We start from the raw sequence: 14796 nt of genomic DNA, 5'->3' as shown, positions 1-14796 counted from the left end.
AACCATCACAAAGGAGGAAACACCCATAGTGCAATCAGCCACTAGAGGACCAGCTCTAACTTACAGGAGGACATAAGGGCAATCGGGGCTGTAGCTGGGAGAAGGGAGTGTGGCACAATGCAATTCAAGCAGCTAAACGAGCATTACAGGTCCACAGTGAAGTCAGCTTAGAAACTGATGTTTCCTCTCAATATTTTCAAAATAAAAGCCAACGGGATGCAAAAATCTTAGGATTTTTGAGGGTTGTGGAAATTGCAGATTGTGGAGTATAGCTCTGGACAGCTAACTCTAGTTGCATTTGATGTTGCAATCCAAATTTACCTCCACATTATGTTGTTGTTGTCAGTTAACTTAGCTTCTCAGTGAATGCTTAAGATATACACATGCACAATATGTGTGCACAAATACTAATCCTTTTTATACAGCTACTAAAAGACTTGAAGAGTTAAACCAAGGAAGCATTCTTCACTCAGTGTTTGCTCTCATTATAAGCTGAATCAAAGACTTGGTGGAGTTATAGTTCCTTCTGCACTATTATACTGATTTGCTTTTCGGTCTGAAACTTTGATGGATAACGCAAAAGCAGCACAAAAACTAGGAGAAAATAAGGAGGGAAATAACATATGTTATCTTTATAAGCATAAAGGTAACAAATATTCTAATCACATTGTTCAGACTAAAATGGAAGGAAATTAACAAATGCATTTGAAAATAAAGAAAAAATATATTTATTTACAAGATCTTTGTATATCCCTCATTATTTTTACCTTTTACATACACAATTTTTTCTTTGATTCTATTTAAAACATGCAGATTTGTTTTCCTGTTAAGTCACTGGGCTATTTTTGTCATTTTAATTTTTTTTTTTTTTTACCTTCATAGACTACTGTTGTGTGTTTCATTTGGAATCAACAGTTTTTCACTCATTATTTTTTAAATAATAAATATTTTCATACAGCTTTTTGGATATTTGTCTAATAAACTTTAAGCGATACAAAGACAAACTCACATTTATGTATTTATTTATTTATTTATGTTAACTTACTGTTTTCTCTATGTCCTCCATACCATAGTGCCTAAATTAAGGTTGTGAATGTGGGATAATAATAATAATAATCACAAAATATCTGCTTTTATTTTGAAGTATTTAATCAAGACTTCCGGTGTCGTCCTGGCTATTTGTCGCTGCCTTTCCTGCAGCTCCGCACAGACCACCAGGCGCACCGGCAGCCCCCGTCTCTCTCTGCTGACTCAGTGCCTTAACAGCAGTCCCTTCACCCGGTGATACACCATCCAGACACCGACGCACATTTCTCCGGCCAACTCACCCCAGCGACACACTTCAGACATGGCTAAGACCGCAATCGGTGAGTTCTTATTTTTCTCACAGATATTTTCCCTGGCATCAAAGAACGAGGCAGGTTTCAGGGTGATGATGATGATGATGATGGTGGTGATGATGGTGATGATGGTGAGAGGCAGTGGCGACACCCATGGCACAAAAGGATGCTGAGGGCTGACAGGAGGGAGCGGCCAAACTCACTCTGCAACTCACTTCTTTATGTTGAAGTTAGGAAATTGTGGCATCTTTGTGTATTAATTAAATTGCAGCTGTTATAATTAAATTTTTCTTTATTTTGTTCAATTTAAAATTTCACACAGATCAATATGGGTCGGACTGAAATTCAGTCAGTGACGCATATGCTTATTCAGCCTGCATTCTGATTAATGTATGTAACTAAATAAAAAATATATTTTTTTGTTTTTGTTATTCCTTTATGGAAGCATGGTTGTGTCGCTGCAGCACCTGCCCCCTTCACCGCCTGACTCAGAGCCGTGCAGCATAATGCAGCTCCAGCGACCCCACCCAACATCCCCGCTCCGTTAAAAAGCCGCTCCCCGGGGTGTGAAACGTCTCACCGTCACAAATCTCCCGTTTTATTAAAGAAAAACTGGGTCATCCTCACTGTCTGTGTCTGCTTAACCCATTTTCTACGTGACCGCTGTATATACAGACATGTAGGAAAGAGGGGGAGGAAAAAAGGAGCACCCTTATCAAGAATTACTCTGCTGTCGAGGGAAGAATTTACGACTGGCGCTGAAAAAGGAATATTAGACTCCTAATCCTGTTAGGAAGATTATTGGATGAATTTGCTCTATAGCTGTATGCTCTGGAAAAAAAAAAAGATGGCAGTGTTTGTTAGAAATAGGAATAAATAAAATGAGACGGCTGGCGGAAGGCAGGCCTTCTGTGACATTTATTGTACTTTATTTTGATACTATTAAGCAACAGCTTGAAAAACAGAATCTTAGCTGCTACAAGTGAAAGAAAGCTTTAACGTTTGTGCTCAAGTGCATGAATGTTTGTTTTCTGGTTGGCAGAGCAGGTAATGGAGGGGCGTGCATGGGGGGCAGTGGTGAGGGTCCGGGATGGCTGAGCTCTGGGACACTTAAGCACCGGTCTCTCCTCCTCATTTCTCCTCCTCCTCCCTGCTTTTTTCTTCCTCCTGCATGATCTTGAATTGAACTGCAGACAGGCGGAATGGGATGGGCACGGAAAGCAGCCATGATGCCAGTCATCGCTCTGTGGGTCACTGAGTTCGTTTAGACCAATTTTTTTCGCAGTGAAGCAGAAAGAAACAAAGAAACTAAGTAAGCATTTATTTTCTAACAGCAGCAGATCTTCATTCTGCATGAAGATTAATTCTATCATTACTATGACCATTCATTTTATTATTATGATATCTAAGGACTTAAGTTGATGATAAATAAATACTTGTCATTTCCAATTAAGGGTGATCATTTATCTCCAGGTTGAGGCTACAGAAATCAATCCCTTTGTTTCTGGCAATGGAAATGATCCAATAATATCCACCCCAAAATCAATAGATAAGGGTTTTTTAAGTGGAGTTCTATTAAAAGGTCATGTTCTCTGCATCTTAATTCAGTATTAACTCAGGTTAGTTCCTAACCCATATGTGTATGCAGGGAACCACATGGATTTTGCTCAGACACAAATTGTGAATGGCCTCAAATTCATTTTTTAAAATCTGTGTTAATAAATGTTGTAGTAACTCAAACTAAGTTTCTTCATAGTCAATATAACTGGTTAAAGCTGTGGAAAAGACAGCTCTCCTGTAGTGGTCAGTATTACATCAGATCTGAAGGAGCCTCTGACTGAAGACAATCTGTTGTTGAATCTCTGCTCAATAAACTCTAAGTCACAAAGCAGTCCCCCCAAAAGTGATACTTTTACTTGCTACACTGCTTTGCAATGGAAATGTGTTATAAGATTTCTAAGATCAGCATCCTAGATCCACTTATCATATAAACAGCAGCTTTAATGTAAATAACTGCACAATCCCAACATAGCAATGGTTAAAAAGAAATATTGCTGGCAAAAAAAAAGGCAGTTTCAATGTGGTAAAAGTCACACTTGGTCCTGAGTTGCCACTGGGAAAACCTAATCTGAATGTAAACTAAATGAAGACACCAGGAGTGTTACTACTGCAGCTAACTTCACTTTTTAACAGAATCTCACAACCAGAAGCCAGAATTACCCCTTTGATAGAAAAGTCTTCTGCATTGTTCATCCCATTGGTATTTATGACCATTGTTGTTACGGGCATATCTGCATGATCTGCCCCTGGTTCGTAACTCATCCTGATTTATCACCGGTTGGGTCCCATCGATCTGTGCGGCACACTCCCATTGCTGGTCTTAGATGACCGTTGCTCCTAATGACAGGCTGAGAGGAGGAGGAGGTGACATCCATCCTGCTGGCGACGTTTTGCTGAATGTTTATCACATCTAAATATTCAGATCAGAGACTGTACAGGCAAATCAACAGCATTAATATATGGTTATTGTGCTCTCAGCTAATTTTATTTGAATAACCTTTTATCAAGATAAATCTCATGGAACAGGGGATTCAAGACAGATTATAAATAGGCAATATTCAATAAAATGCATAGAAATGCATTGATGCTTTGTCTATTGACTCAAAATGTGTCTTAGTCTCTTCAGTTTAATAGCTTCAGGTCCTATTTAAGTCATTCCAGATGGAAAGGGGAATATAAATTCAGTTTGTAATGAAGGAGCAGTGTATAGATTCTCCTTTTTGTGCAACAGAGTGGCAGAAGGTTCTTATAATTGAACGTTGACGTAGACGTTGACTTGGTCTATCAGAATCCTATCTAGATGTAGAGAATGCTATCTCTATGCAGTTTGATGTACTTCAAGACCACAATGCTGTGAAAGCTACATCACCGAATGTAGAGCCTTGGAGAACACCTTTTGTCACATTCAAATAACAGTAAAGAAAGACCATTGAATAGAAAAAATGGTTTACGACAAGAAAGATACTTTAGAAAACATCTAATTGCTTGGTGTGGTAGAATGTTGTCTTAAGGTACTATGTTCAGTGTGGTGTGTTACCTCATATTGCATGCCATGCTATCAATGGAAACTATCAGGAAACTGTCCACAAACTGACTATTTCACTGAAATATCAGTAGATGTATGAGTCTTTAGAGATATATGTACTCCAACTGGAAGTCTCAATTACTGGAATCTCATCACCAGCTCTCCACTCACTGTCCTTGATTGTCTGGGTCCCACAACGATCCATTTAACGATCCAGTTTGCTCTTGCGATAGCTTCATAATTTCATGTTTATATTGTTGCTGTAAAGTCGCTGAACGGGCGTCCTCAAACCCACAGTGCTGTGAAAGCTACAGCACCCAGGGGGGCCTAAGGGCCTAATGAACAATGCTGCATGTTTGTTGTATGCCTTTTATGGTTAGATTACTCAAAGTGACTGTAAAAATCCCTTTAGTAATGGTGGGTTCTGCAAGATTAGATGGAGGCAGAAGTAGAGGGGAAAGAAAGATGGGAAAACAGCCAATGCAGGTGTGGCGGTTTGTGCTGACAAAGGGAAACGCGTAAAAGAGGGGGGTTGAGGGTGACAAATATTAAAAATGATGAAAAAAAAGTGAGAAAACATCAGCAACAGATGAGATGGAGGACAGGGGCTGCAGAAAGTGCCAAAGCGAGAGCGGTGCTCTCTGAGGATATTGATGATCCGGGCTTTTTGGTTGATGGATTGGAAGCGGTAGTGCTCTTTGATGGGTGCATCAGTGGTCAAGATGGGAAGTGAGGCGCAGACATGCTGACCTGGCTGGTTGGAACTGCCTGTGGGAAGCAGAGAGAATCATTAAAAATGTTATCATCCCTGTCTGACAGCACTTCATCCCATCTCAGCCCGGGAACGGGAATGTGACCATGTGCATGTGTTCGAACACTTTCTGTGTTGCTCTGTCACTGAGGGTCATTTGTCATTTTTATGTGTCTGATCTAAGGAGGATGCGTTATAATACACTGCTTATTAAGAGACATGCAGTGGCACTTTAATAGATTTTGTTCCATGGGGAACTTCATATATTTTGGATTATGGATACATTATAAAAATGAGAGCTGGGGAGACATTTCAGCTCATTTTAAGTATCTATTGTGTAAAATGTTCGGAAATTAAATTTGCTTTGACAGGGTAATACTAAAACCTCACCTCAGAGGCTACAAATGAAATGAAATAAGATTACAGCTCAAGTAATTTTTGAGTTTACGTGCTGGAGGAACTGAACTTTATATCATTGTAGTTTTCGCTGCATAATATTTTTCTCTTACTGAGGTTATTTCAACAGTTTGAAGGTTTTATGGAGCCTTAAGTAGAATTATGATTTGGGGTCCAACTTCTGGCTAACCCAATCACTCTTTTTTTTTTACAGATTAACCAGTTTGTCATGATTCATAGACACAGCTACGATACAAGAGTATTAGAAGAGCAGCCGCAATTAGATGGATTGTTTGCAAATGTTTATATCAGTAAAATGATCTGGAATGAGAAATTCATGTCACAAATCAGTCAAAAGTCTGTGAATATTTAGATAAGATTCTTCTGTTCTCATTCCTGCAGTGTAGGAGTATTATTTCATCAGTGGCGACTCCTAGTGTTTGGGAAGAGAAAGGCACACTGATCAATTAAATATTCATGAACATTCAAATTCAAACTTATCACAATTGTTATTACAGACTAACGATTAAACTGCCGAATATTTTTTCCCTCAAACTGGATTGATGCACTTGCAAAGAACTCTAGTTTACATTTCATGTGACCCTAGAAATGAAAAATGCAGCAGAAATTATTGAATAATCATTAAAGTATATTAAATACTTTAATGATTATTTAGTATTTGGGTTGGGTTAGGCAAAAAAGAAAAAAACCAACCTAAATACTAAATAATATTTGAAAAATAACTTTCAAATTATCAATTTTACTTAGTTTCACATAGCTGCTACATTTCTAAACATGTCCAAAGCATGTCCTAAACATGAATTATAGAGGGAGAGCATGTGGAAATTCCCAGTTAAAATCCCGTTCCTTCCTGGGAATAGTATGGGAGTAGGGCGTGCACACCAAATCTGTGTGCACGCAGCTTTGGAGCTGCTGTGGGGTGTTAAACCCGTGCAGGGAGGTGCATAAGAACAACAGCAAAGGGTCAAAAGAGAGCCTTAATCTGGACCAAAGATGTACTGGTTTAAGGACATTTGCTTAAATCTGAAGCTAAATGTTTATTGAAATAATCAGCAGATTAATTGATTGTGGAAAAAAAATATTAGTTATATTCAAATGTTTTAAAAGCCCCATAAATGATCAAAAATAATTAACTGAATTGTTAACGGTCTCAGATGTCAACAGGGTGTTAGAAAATGGCTGCTGGAGTCTTGACAGAAACACAGCTTCTAAACGAGCCGCTGACGGCCCTTCAAATGTTTCTCAGCCACTCCCCCCCCCACGTAATCAACGGAAACAGGGCAATCCGCTAATTACAGACAGAAGTGCTTTCCACCTGAGGTGGCTGTTTCCATTAGGCTGTCTTGGGGGCAGCCAACTATGGCAGATATTCCTCAGGGGTTGTCACTCCTGGCTGAGTCTGTTTGTGATTCCTCTTCAAATCAAACCAGTGTCAGTGTCAGTGTAAAGACCATCAGCAGCGGTTTCCTCATTTCAATCTGGAGAGACTCAGATGGAGAAAGACAGCAATTAAAAAGGTTTATTGACAAACATGAATTAAAGTTCTTTGGCACTCGAGTCCCGGCTGAGGACATCGAGCTGTGAATTGCAGTAAGCTCGGATGAGCATTCCTGATGTAGGTTAGAAATGTCATCCCCTGGGGCCCCGAGACTGGTGGTGGAGGTCGGTGGATGATGTGTGCGTGGAGAGCCGGGAGAGTGGAGGTGGAGAAGGGGTGGAGGAGGATTGAACGCAGCTGGAAAGCAGAAGATGCCATGGATGGAGGTCCTTATCAACTAGAGCTTGGTTGGTGATTGGCCGTGACGTGGCTTGGTCCAGCGTTGATAGGTAGACGGCGATGAGCGAGACGCGCCGATTGGATGATGCAGGTGGGGCTAGAGAGTCTTCCAGTTTGAATTTGCGCCTAGGCTTCATTTCCATAACCTCAATAAAAGGAAACTCTGTTTCTTTTCCATTTTAACCCCAGTCTGTGTTCCTCTTTGTTCCTTTCTTCTCCAAAGTTTTAATTTCCCCTTGTTGTGCTCACTATCTCCCACGTATTCCTCAGGGAAGAGGTTAACAAGACCATCAGAGAGTAGTGAAAGCTACATGTGAGAGTTCATCACATTACTGGGGCGTCTGCCTGTCTGCAGGGCAGAAAGTGAGACACAGAGAGCTGCAAATAAGCACATAAGAAGGAGATTTCCGATTAATAACCCACTAACCGTATTGCTTCTTCACTGTAAATCTAACTTCTGCCCTTGCTACTGTATCCTGCTGCAAATCATGAATCAAAAGTGCCATATTTCAGCCCTGCAGGCCTTGTGCTCTGATGATGGATGATGCTGTTCTGTGACAGCTGGCATGCAGATCTTGCAGTATGGTGCAGGGTGCCTTGAGAGAGCGGAAATGTTTAATAACCTGCAGTGTGTTGCAGATATTGTTCCACCTTTTCCCTGCAGAGACTGCTGATAAATCCACACAGCAAAGTATTTTAGATGCCAAAAAAAAACAAGGTTAGAAAAGGTTGGTTGTTCCCTGTATTTGTTTTCTCTGTCTGCTCTCTGAAGCACATCTTTCCTCACCACTAAACAGGCCGCATGTTGCCAAATCCACTCAGTTGTGACCCCATTTGGCTGCAAAATGTTGTTCTTTTATATTAAAGGAAAAACACAATTTATATCTTTAAAAGAGTTATGAAACATTTTTTCATTTGAATATTCTCAACGATGTGCAACGATGCACGTTCAAGAAAGTTTTAGATCGATAAAATATTTTAGAAATATATTTAGATGATACCAGGAAGAATTGGTTGGAGTTTCTTTCTGTTTGAAAATAGCAAACTTTTATATCAGCATCTTTCATGCAGAACAGATGTGACTGAATAATATGTAATGCAACCTGCAGATGATCAAATACCAGGGCCACTGTGTTTACATGGCAATAAACAAATGTATCATCAAGGATACATTAATAACATTCTGGCACATTTATTAATGTAAAAAGTGAACAAACAAAAAAAAAATCATTGTACATATGCAAGGCCTTGATGGATACCTTTTGTGACATTCGGATAACCGAAAGGAAGACCGCTGAGTTGAGAAGACAACTTACAATAAAAGAGAAAGCTTAAAAAAGCTTTGGGTATTTTATGCCCTTCATTTAAATACATTGATTGATGTATTTCTCATACTTTGTGCCACAGTATCATTCTGCATATTTAGAGCACAGATTTTAAGGAAATTGTAATCGATGGAAACAGAATGTTTAACAAGAATAGATCTGTTTAACAAGCAGATCTATTCTACTCTTTCCCTGCTGCTGCTGATTCTACATTAACAAGTAAAACAGATGCCAAAAAGACAATAATATGTAAAACAAGGTTAGACAAGGTTGGTTATTGGGGTTCTTCTTTTTTTTTTGTCTGTGTTCCCTTTTAGTCACTTCATTCCTCTCCACTAAGCTGTCTGCATGTTGCCAAATCCAGCCAGTTAGAATTGCTGCCAGCTTTATTAACTTTTATGACAAAGAAACAGCCTCGACATGAAGAGCTAGGCTGCTGCCTAGCGCGGATAAGCAAACCTCAAAACGGATCATCGAAACTAAATTGGGAATATACATAAAATACTGTCTTTTTTTGTTGTTTTTAAGTGACTTATCTCTGATCTTTGGTTGCATTAACAAGAGAATTTGCCAGGATTTAAAGGGGCGATGGCACTGGCAGCATCAATAAATAATACATCAAAATAAAATGCATAGTCAATGATGTGTTGCGAATCCTGTGGGGACGGGAACATCGAAGCTGTACAGGGAAATTAGGCCAAGTGAGGAGGCATCCATCACACTTTCTTTGCAAGGAAGACAAAGGGAGATGAAAGCAACTCAGCTGCATCAGACATGCTTTGATGAGGAGGTTTTTCTTTCTCTGAATAGAAAAAGTCTTCGTATTTACATCAAAGGTCTTTTGGCATGAAAGTAGGTTAATAATGTTTCATCTTTTTCTGTGTTACTGGGTTAATATCGCCTCCTTGTTCATACATGAGGAGCACAGCTGGATCTGCACACGATAAGAAAACAATCATTCCTCCATTTATCTCCTCAGCTTACAAGGAGAAGATGAAGGAGATTTCTGTCCTCTCTCTCATATGCTCCTGTCTGTACCCCGAGAGCCGCAAAAACATTCTGGGGGACTTTGAAGGTAGGAGGGAATCCTCACAGGAAACATTCTCATCTTCAGTGAATGGGCATGGGCTGGCATGAGATTCGCATGGTATATTTACCACGGTTTTCATGGAATTACACAAAAATATAAAACAAAACAATGTAGCAGAATTGAATAGCTTTCTTAAAAAAATAGAAGTGGAGATATTATTCCTACTGCAAGGAAGATATTTTATTTACAGTTAAAATACTGTGAGTAATTACAGTTTTGTCAGGGAAACCAGTCTTTGATCAAACTTGAAATGGAAGAGCAGAATCTGGCTGGGGGAGGGGCAGCACTGCATGAAAGACGATGCACTCTGGAAGCACTGCAGTGCTGTGAGAAGCTACGAGAATCATTTGGCAAATTAAACACAAGTTGGACATGATTAATGGAAAATAACAGGAGGATTTTGTGTCCCTCCTGTTCCTTCAAACAGTAGGGTCACTATGATAGAAAATATTAGCTGTTTTGAATCTGAAACTTTCAGTGGCCGTGCTATACCTTGATACCAGCCCATTCCTATAAGCAAACAGATTTGAGTTAAAATTCATAAGGCAGCAGGTGACAGTCTTTCCGTTTAATGAATGCTCCTGCAGACATGGACATCAAGCCAATCAACAAGCGTGCATCAGGTCAAGCCTTTGAGGTCATCCTAAAGCCGCCCTCTCCTACATCTGATGTGGCTCACTGCATCACCGGCCCCCCAAAGAGGGACATTTCCCTGGAGGACATCCAGAAGAAACTGGAGGCGGCCGAGGACAGGAGGAGAGTAAGGAGACTTCCTGTCGTTATGGCTGCAGCCAGATGCCAAATATCGCTTTGCTTCAGTAAATAAAAATGTCTTGATACTGGACATTCAGCTAAATCTACTTCAAATCTCATAAAAATTCGCTGAATGTCAAACAACAACTCCGGATGAATTAAAAACATCCCATCTATTGTGAGCTAATTCCTGCATCTCATTGATTCAAACGTCAATACAATGAGCACCTAGTACCAGGGGTAATCCATCAACAAATCAATTATATAATCATCCTCCAGTCAATACGACTGCTTGATTGATTTCTTTGTTGCTAGATTTTCACTAGAATACTTAGAAATCACAGCAGATACTCTAGATCGCATTTTGAGAAAGAAAGGAAGGCATACAAAGTGAAATACTTTCTGTAGTTTTACTCATTTATTCCGACCTTGTTAGTCACTGATTCATGTTCGTCTTCTGAGATCTGTGAGTGGTTTTCAGCAAGGTCCTGTCATGGTATTGATCTGAATCCTCCCGTTCTCATCGCTCTCTTCTTCTTTCAGTCCCAGGAGGCGCAGATCCTCCGGATCCTTGCCGAGAAACGCGAGCACGAGCGCGAAGTGCTGCTGAAGGCCATGGAGGAGAACAGCAACTTCAGCCGCATGGCTGAGGAGAAGCTGCAGGTGAAGATGGAGCAGATCGAGGAGAACCGGCAGGCCTACCTGGCGGCCATGATGGAGCGCCTGCAGGAGAGGGTGAGGGGGAAGGGAGTCAAAAGAAGAATGTGGGATGGAAAACTAGGGAAGATTCACGCAGGAAGACAGGAAAATTATTTTCAGGGTGGTAGGATGTTGCAGCAGTAAGGCGAGGTAAACCCTGGAAAAGTAGCACACAGATAGAAGATCATGGTCATCCGGGTTTTTTTTTTCTTGTCTGTTGTCCACTTTCCTCCTCCAATATTGTTTGAGGTAAAAGAACTACACAAGAAAAATATAATGAAAAGCAGCCAAAAGTCCAAAGAAACCGGGAAGTCCTTCAAAAAGCCTGAATAACTATTGATTCAGATCATTTCAGAAAATTACAAGAAGGTGTTGCTGTCAAAAATAAATGTATATCATACAACTAGAACATTTATTTTCAATTGCTTGTAAATAAAAGTATGCTAACTATTCTTACTAGAAGTTTGTTAGTGTGACTATTAGATTATTTACATGGTCTGTTAATTGGCTTTTCAGATAAGAAAGAGAACTGAGTGGAGACCACCAGCAGAGGGCGCTCTGTCTAAAGAAGTTCAAGGAAGAACTCAATAAGTGAAAAGTCAATTTCATTTGGATGGCTTACATGAAAATTCCCAACCAAGCTGAAGCATACTTTAAAATGGATTTAAAAATTCTTTTAATTAGAGTAATTGCAAAATATAAGATATGTAAATAAAAATAAAACAAAAAGAAAATCACAGTAAGTTTTAGTATAAAACTTTATTTACTTCTAGTAATTCAGATGAGTCTTAAAGAAAACATTTTAAAGTTTATGAAGAGGAATTTATTTCTCAGACTTAGGTCTGCTGCTGAAAAATCCAGATCAACATGAGTTAATTTCTTCTGCTGCACAACTTTTCATTGTGTGGTTGTTGATGAGATTAGTTTTGGTTGGTGGCTGGTAATGGTTTGTATTGAGTGGGATGTTTGATGTGAGTTTTCTGTTTATTGTTGTACTGTCATTGTTTTAAACTGAGTTTCTCACTTGGGAGATTTTTGAGATGATGATAATTATGATTGTTTCAGTGTTGTGGGGTAATTAATTTAAATCCTTAAAATGAACCAACAAAACTGTAAAATTCATCCGGAGTTGGACGGGAGGCTAGTGAACAGATAATAAGACTGGAGTGATGTGTCTTGCAAAAGTATTCATACCACTTCAGTGAGTCTTATTGGGATATTAGTACTAGCACAGTAGAAGGAAAATCATACATGTTTTCATATTTTTACTGATGAAAATAAAAACACAGCGAACCAACAATAGACTTCAGTCTGAACACACTATCGCCACTGTGAAGCATGATCGTGGCAGCATGAGGATGTGGAGATGTTTTTTTTTTTTAGTAAACCAGAGAAACTAGTCAGAGTTGATGGGAATGAATAGAGCTAAATAGAGATAAATTCCTGGAGGAAACAACCTGAAAGTTGGCCTAGATCCAAGCACATTCATGTTTCAGAATGGCCCAGTCAAAGTCCAGACCTACAGTATATCCAATTGAAAATCTATATAGATGCTCTTTGGATGTCATGATCTCCATTCAAATTTTATTGAAATTGAACTGTCTTGGAAAGAAAAGGGTCATGCTGAGTAAAAATCACACAATATTGTGATTTTCCCGAGTAACAAAATGCATTACTGCCCTTCCATTCTATAATTATGTGCTTAATTGTGCAGGTCCACCTGATAAAATCCCGATAAAACTCTGACATTTGTAATTGCTACAACCAAATGCCAAAATGTGTTCCACCTGTAGGGACACATTTGCACCACAAAAGCTACAAAAAACCCACTAAAATCTTTTTTTTTTTTTTTTGCTGTTTTTTTAAATTTCCCCAGGAGAGGCATGCTCAGGAGGTGCGCAGGAACAAGGAGCTGAGAGAAGAGTTGATGCCGTGAGAGGCCCCGACAGCCTCCATACACCCCCACCTTCAGTCACCACCTCCCGTCCGAGGAACACCTCCCTCCCCACCTCGTCCTACATGTCCACACCTCTCCACCCGTCTCCCTGACATACCCACCCCCCTCTTGTATTGCTATGAAACTTTGAAGAAACGCCACCCTGAGATAGCGGGAGATTCAAATAGGGTTGGGGGTGGAAAGGATTGCAAAAATGTTTAAAAAAAAAAAAAAAGAAAGGAGGAAAACTATCATTTCCTATCCTTTAAAAAATGAATGTTTTTGTTCAAACATGAAGAAAAAAATCCAATTGACATCTGACAAGCGTTTTTTTGTAAATACTTCTTTTTTGTTATATACAGTCCGATACAAGCAGCAAAAGTATTGATTGCAGTGTGCCATTTTTATATATAGGTTTCTTCTCCCTGCTTATATAAAATATATAAATGGATGTAATGATCTGTTCACTTTTTTCCCCCCTCTCATTTCAGCCTGAGAATGTTTGTTTTAGGTTTCTCTCGTGTGGTAACAAGCTTAGGTGTTTGTTGTGAGTTTGCCAGCTAGCTGATGTTTTGCTGTGAACAGGTTGCGCCTCCCCACCACAAAAGCCTGCATGCACGAGCGGGGTGCAGAGTCGGGGCCACATTCGCAGGAAGGTCGCCAAAAGGAACGGTGGTGTTGCTGGTTCTTGCAGGCTGGCTTTTTTGTGGGGGACTGCCAGCTGTTTCCGCACATCTGCTCCTGTGAAAATAGGTAGTGACTGTACTGCAGGAGAACACGATAGCATTTAATGAGCCCATCCTCATCCTCCTTCACTTCATTTCCATCTCTCTTTTTCACACACACACACGTAGGCCGTGAAATCACTCACACGCTCTCCACACAGCACAGGAAAATACCTTTCATGCACCGTTAATCTCATAAAGCTTCCCTCAGAAATGGCGCCGTTACATCCTCGGATGCCAATGTTGCATACAGCACCTCTGTTAAAGTATGGGTCTATCATTATAATGCTGGAGCTCAGCAATCTCCAGTTGTTCAGTTTAATCGTACTAGAAAAAAAAAACATATCTCTGACTTCTCTCTCTTCATACCATCATTCAACTTTCCCCTGAAACACAGCAAATACTGGCACAATGAAGATATTTAAGCCATAAGAGGCATGAATGCATTAATGATCAATAGAAATAGTATTTCTAAGAGTAAACTTGAATGAGTTGCAACGACGGGTGCTTGGATGGTCACACACGCACACTTGGCCCGTAGATGTGTGTGAGTGGGTGTGTGAGTGAACTGCACAGAGACCAGGTAGTTAGTGTGTTGATATGTTTAGATATAAAAACCAACAACAATACAGCGTGTAACGATTGTCAGAAAGTTAGACACAGGCAGTTAGTTTCCTTCCTGACTCTCTTTCTCTCCTCCGTCCATTTGTGTGTTTCCTCCTCTTCCACGTATATCTTTGTGAGCAAGCAGTGGTTAATAAAGATTTGGGGTTCAGTGAATAAAACTGGCTTTGAGAGTGATTTCTTTCAAAAAAAATTTAAATACACATTTCCAGTTGTGACTTTGCAGAATATTTATGTGCTTCTTCATTAACGGTTGTCTGACCACTGGCTCAGG

At 39.8% G+C, this 14796-nt stretch overlaps 1 protein-coding gene across 1 annotated transcript; it reads left to right on the top strand.

The window, feature by feature from the left end:
• Positions 1 to 1200: 1200 nt before the first annotated feature.
• Positions 1201 to 14683, top strand: stmn2b (stathmin 2b). Its single transcript, XM_032580335.1, has 5 exons — positions 1201 to 1367; positions 9675 to 9770; positions 10373 to 10545; positions 11082 to 11273; positions 13114 to 14683. Exons 1-5 carry the CDS (start codon positions 1349 to 1351, stop codon positions 13171 to 13173), a joined length of 540 nt encoding a protein of 179 aa, XP_032436226.1. The 5' UTR covers positions 1201 to 1348; the 3' UTR covers positions 13174 to 14683.
• Positions 14684 to 14796: the final 113 nt, after the last annotated feature.

This window comes from Xiphophorus hellerii, chromosome 13 (assembly GCF_003331165.1).
Source record: "Xiphophorus hellerii strain 12219 chromosome 13, Xiphophorus_hellerii-4.1, whole genome shotgun sequence".
In the NCBI taxonomy this organism is placed as follows: Eukaryota; Metazoa; Chordata; class Actinopteri; order Cyprinodontiformes; family Poeciliidae; genus Xiphophorus; species Xiphophorus hellerii.
Note: the sequence above shows the minus strand (reverse complement) of the source record. Positions and strands in the feature narration are given on the sequence as shown.

Coding starts and splice junctions, on each gene's coding strand:
- stmn2b (XM_032580335.1), top strand. Junction 9,771..10,372: donor CATTCTGGGGGACTTTGAAG/GTAGGAGGGAAT, acceptor ATGCTCCTGCAG/ACATGGACATCAAGCCAATC. Junction 10,546..11,081: donor CGGCCGAGGACAGGAGGAGA/GTAAGGAGACTT, acceptor TTCTTCTTTCAG/TCCCAGGAGGCGCAGATCCT.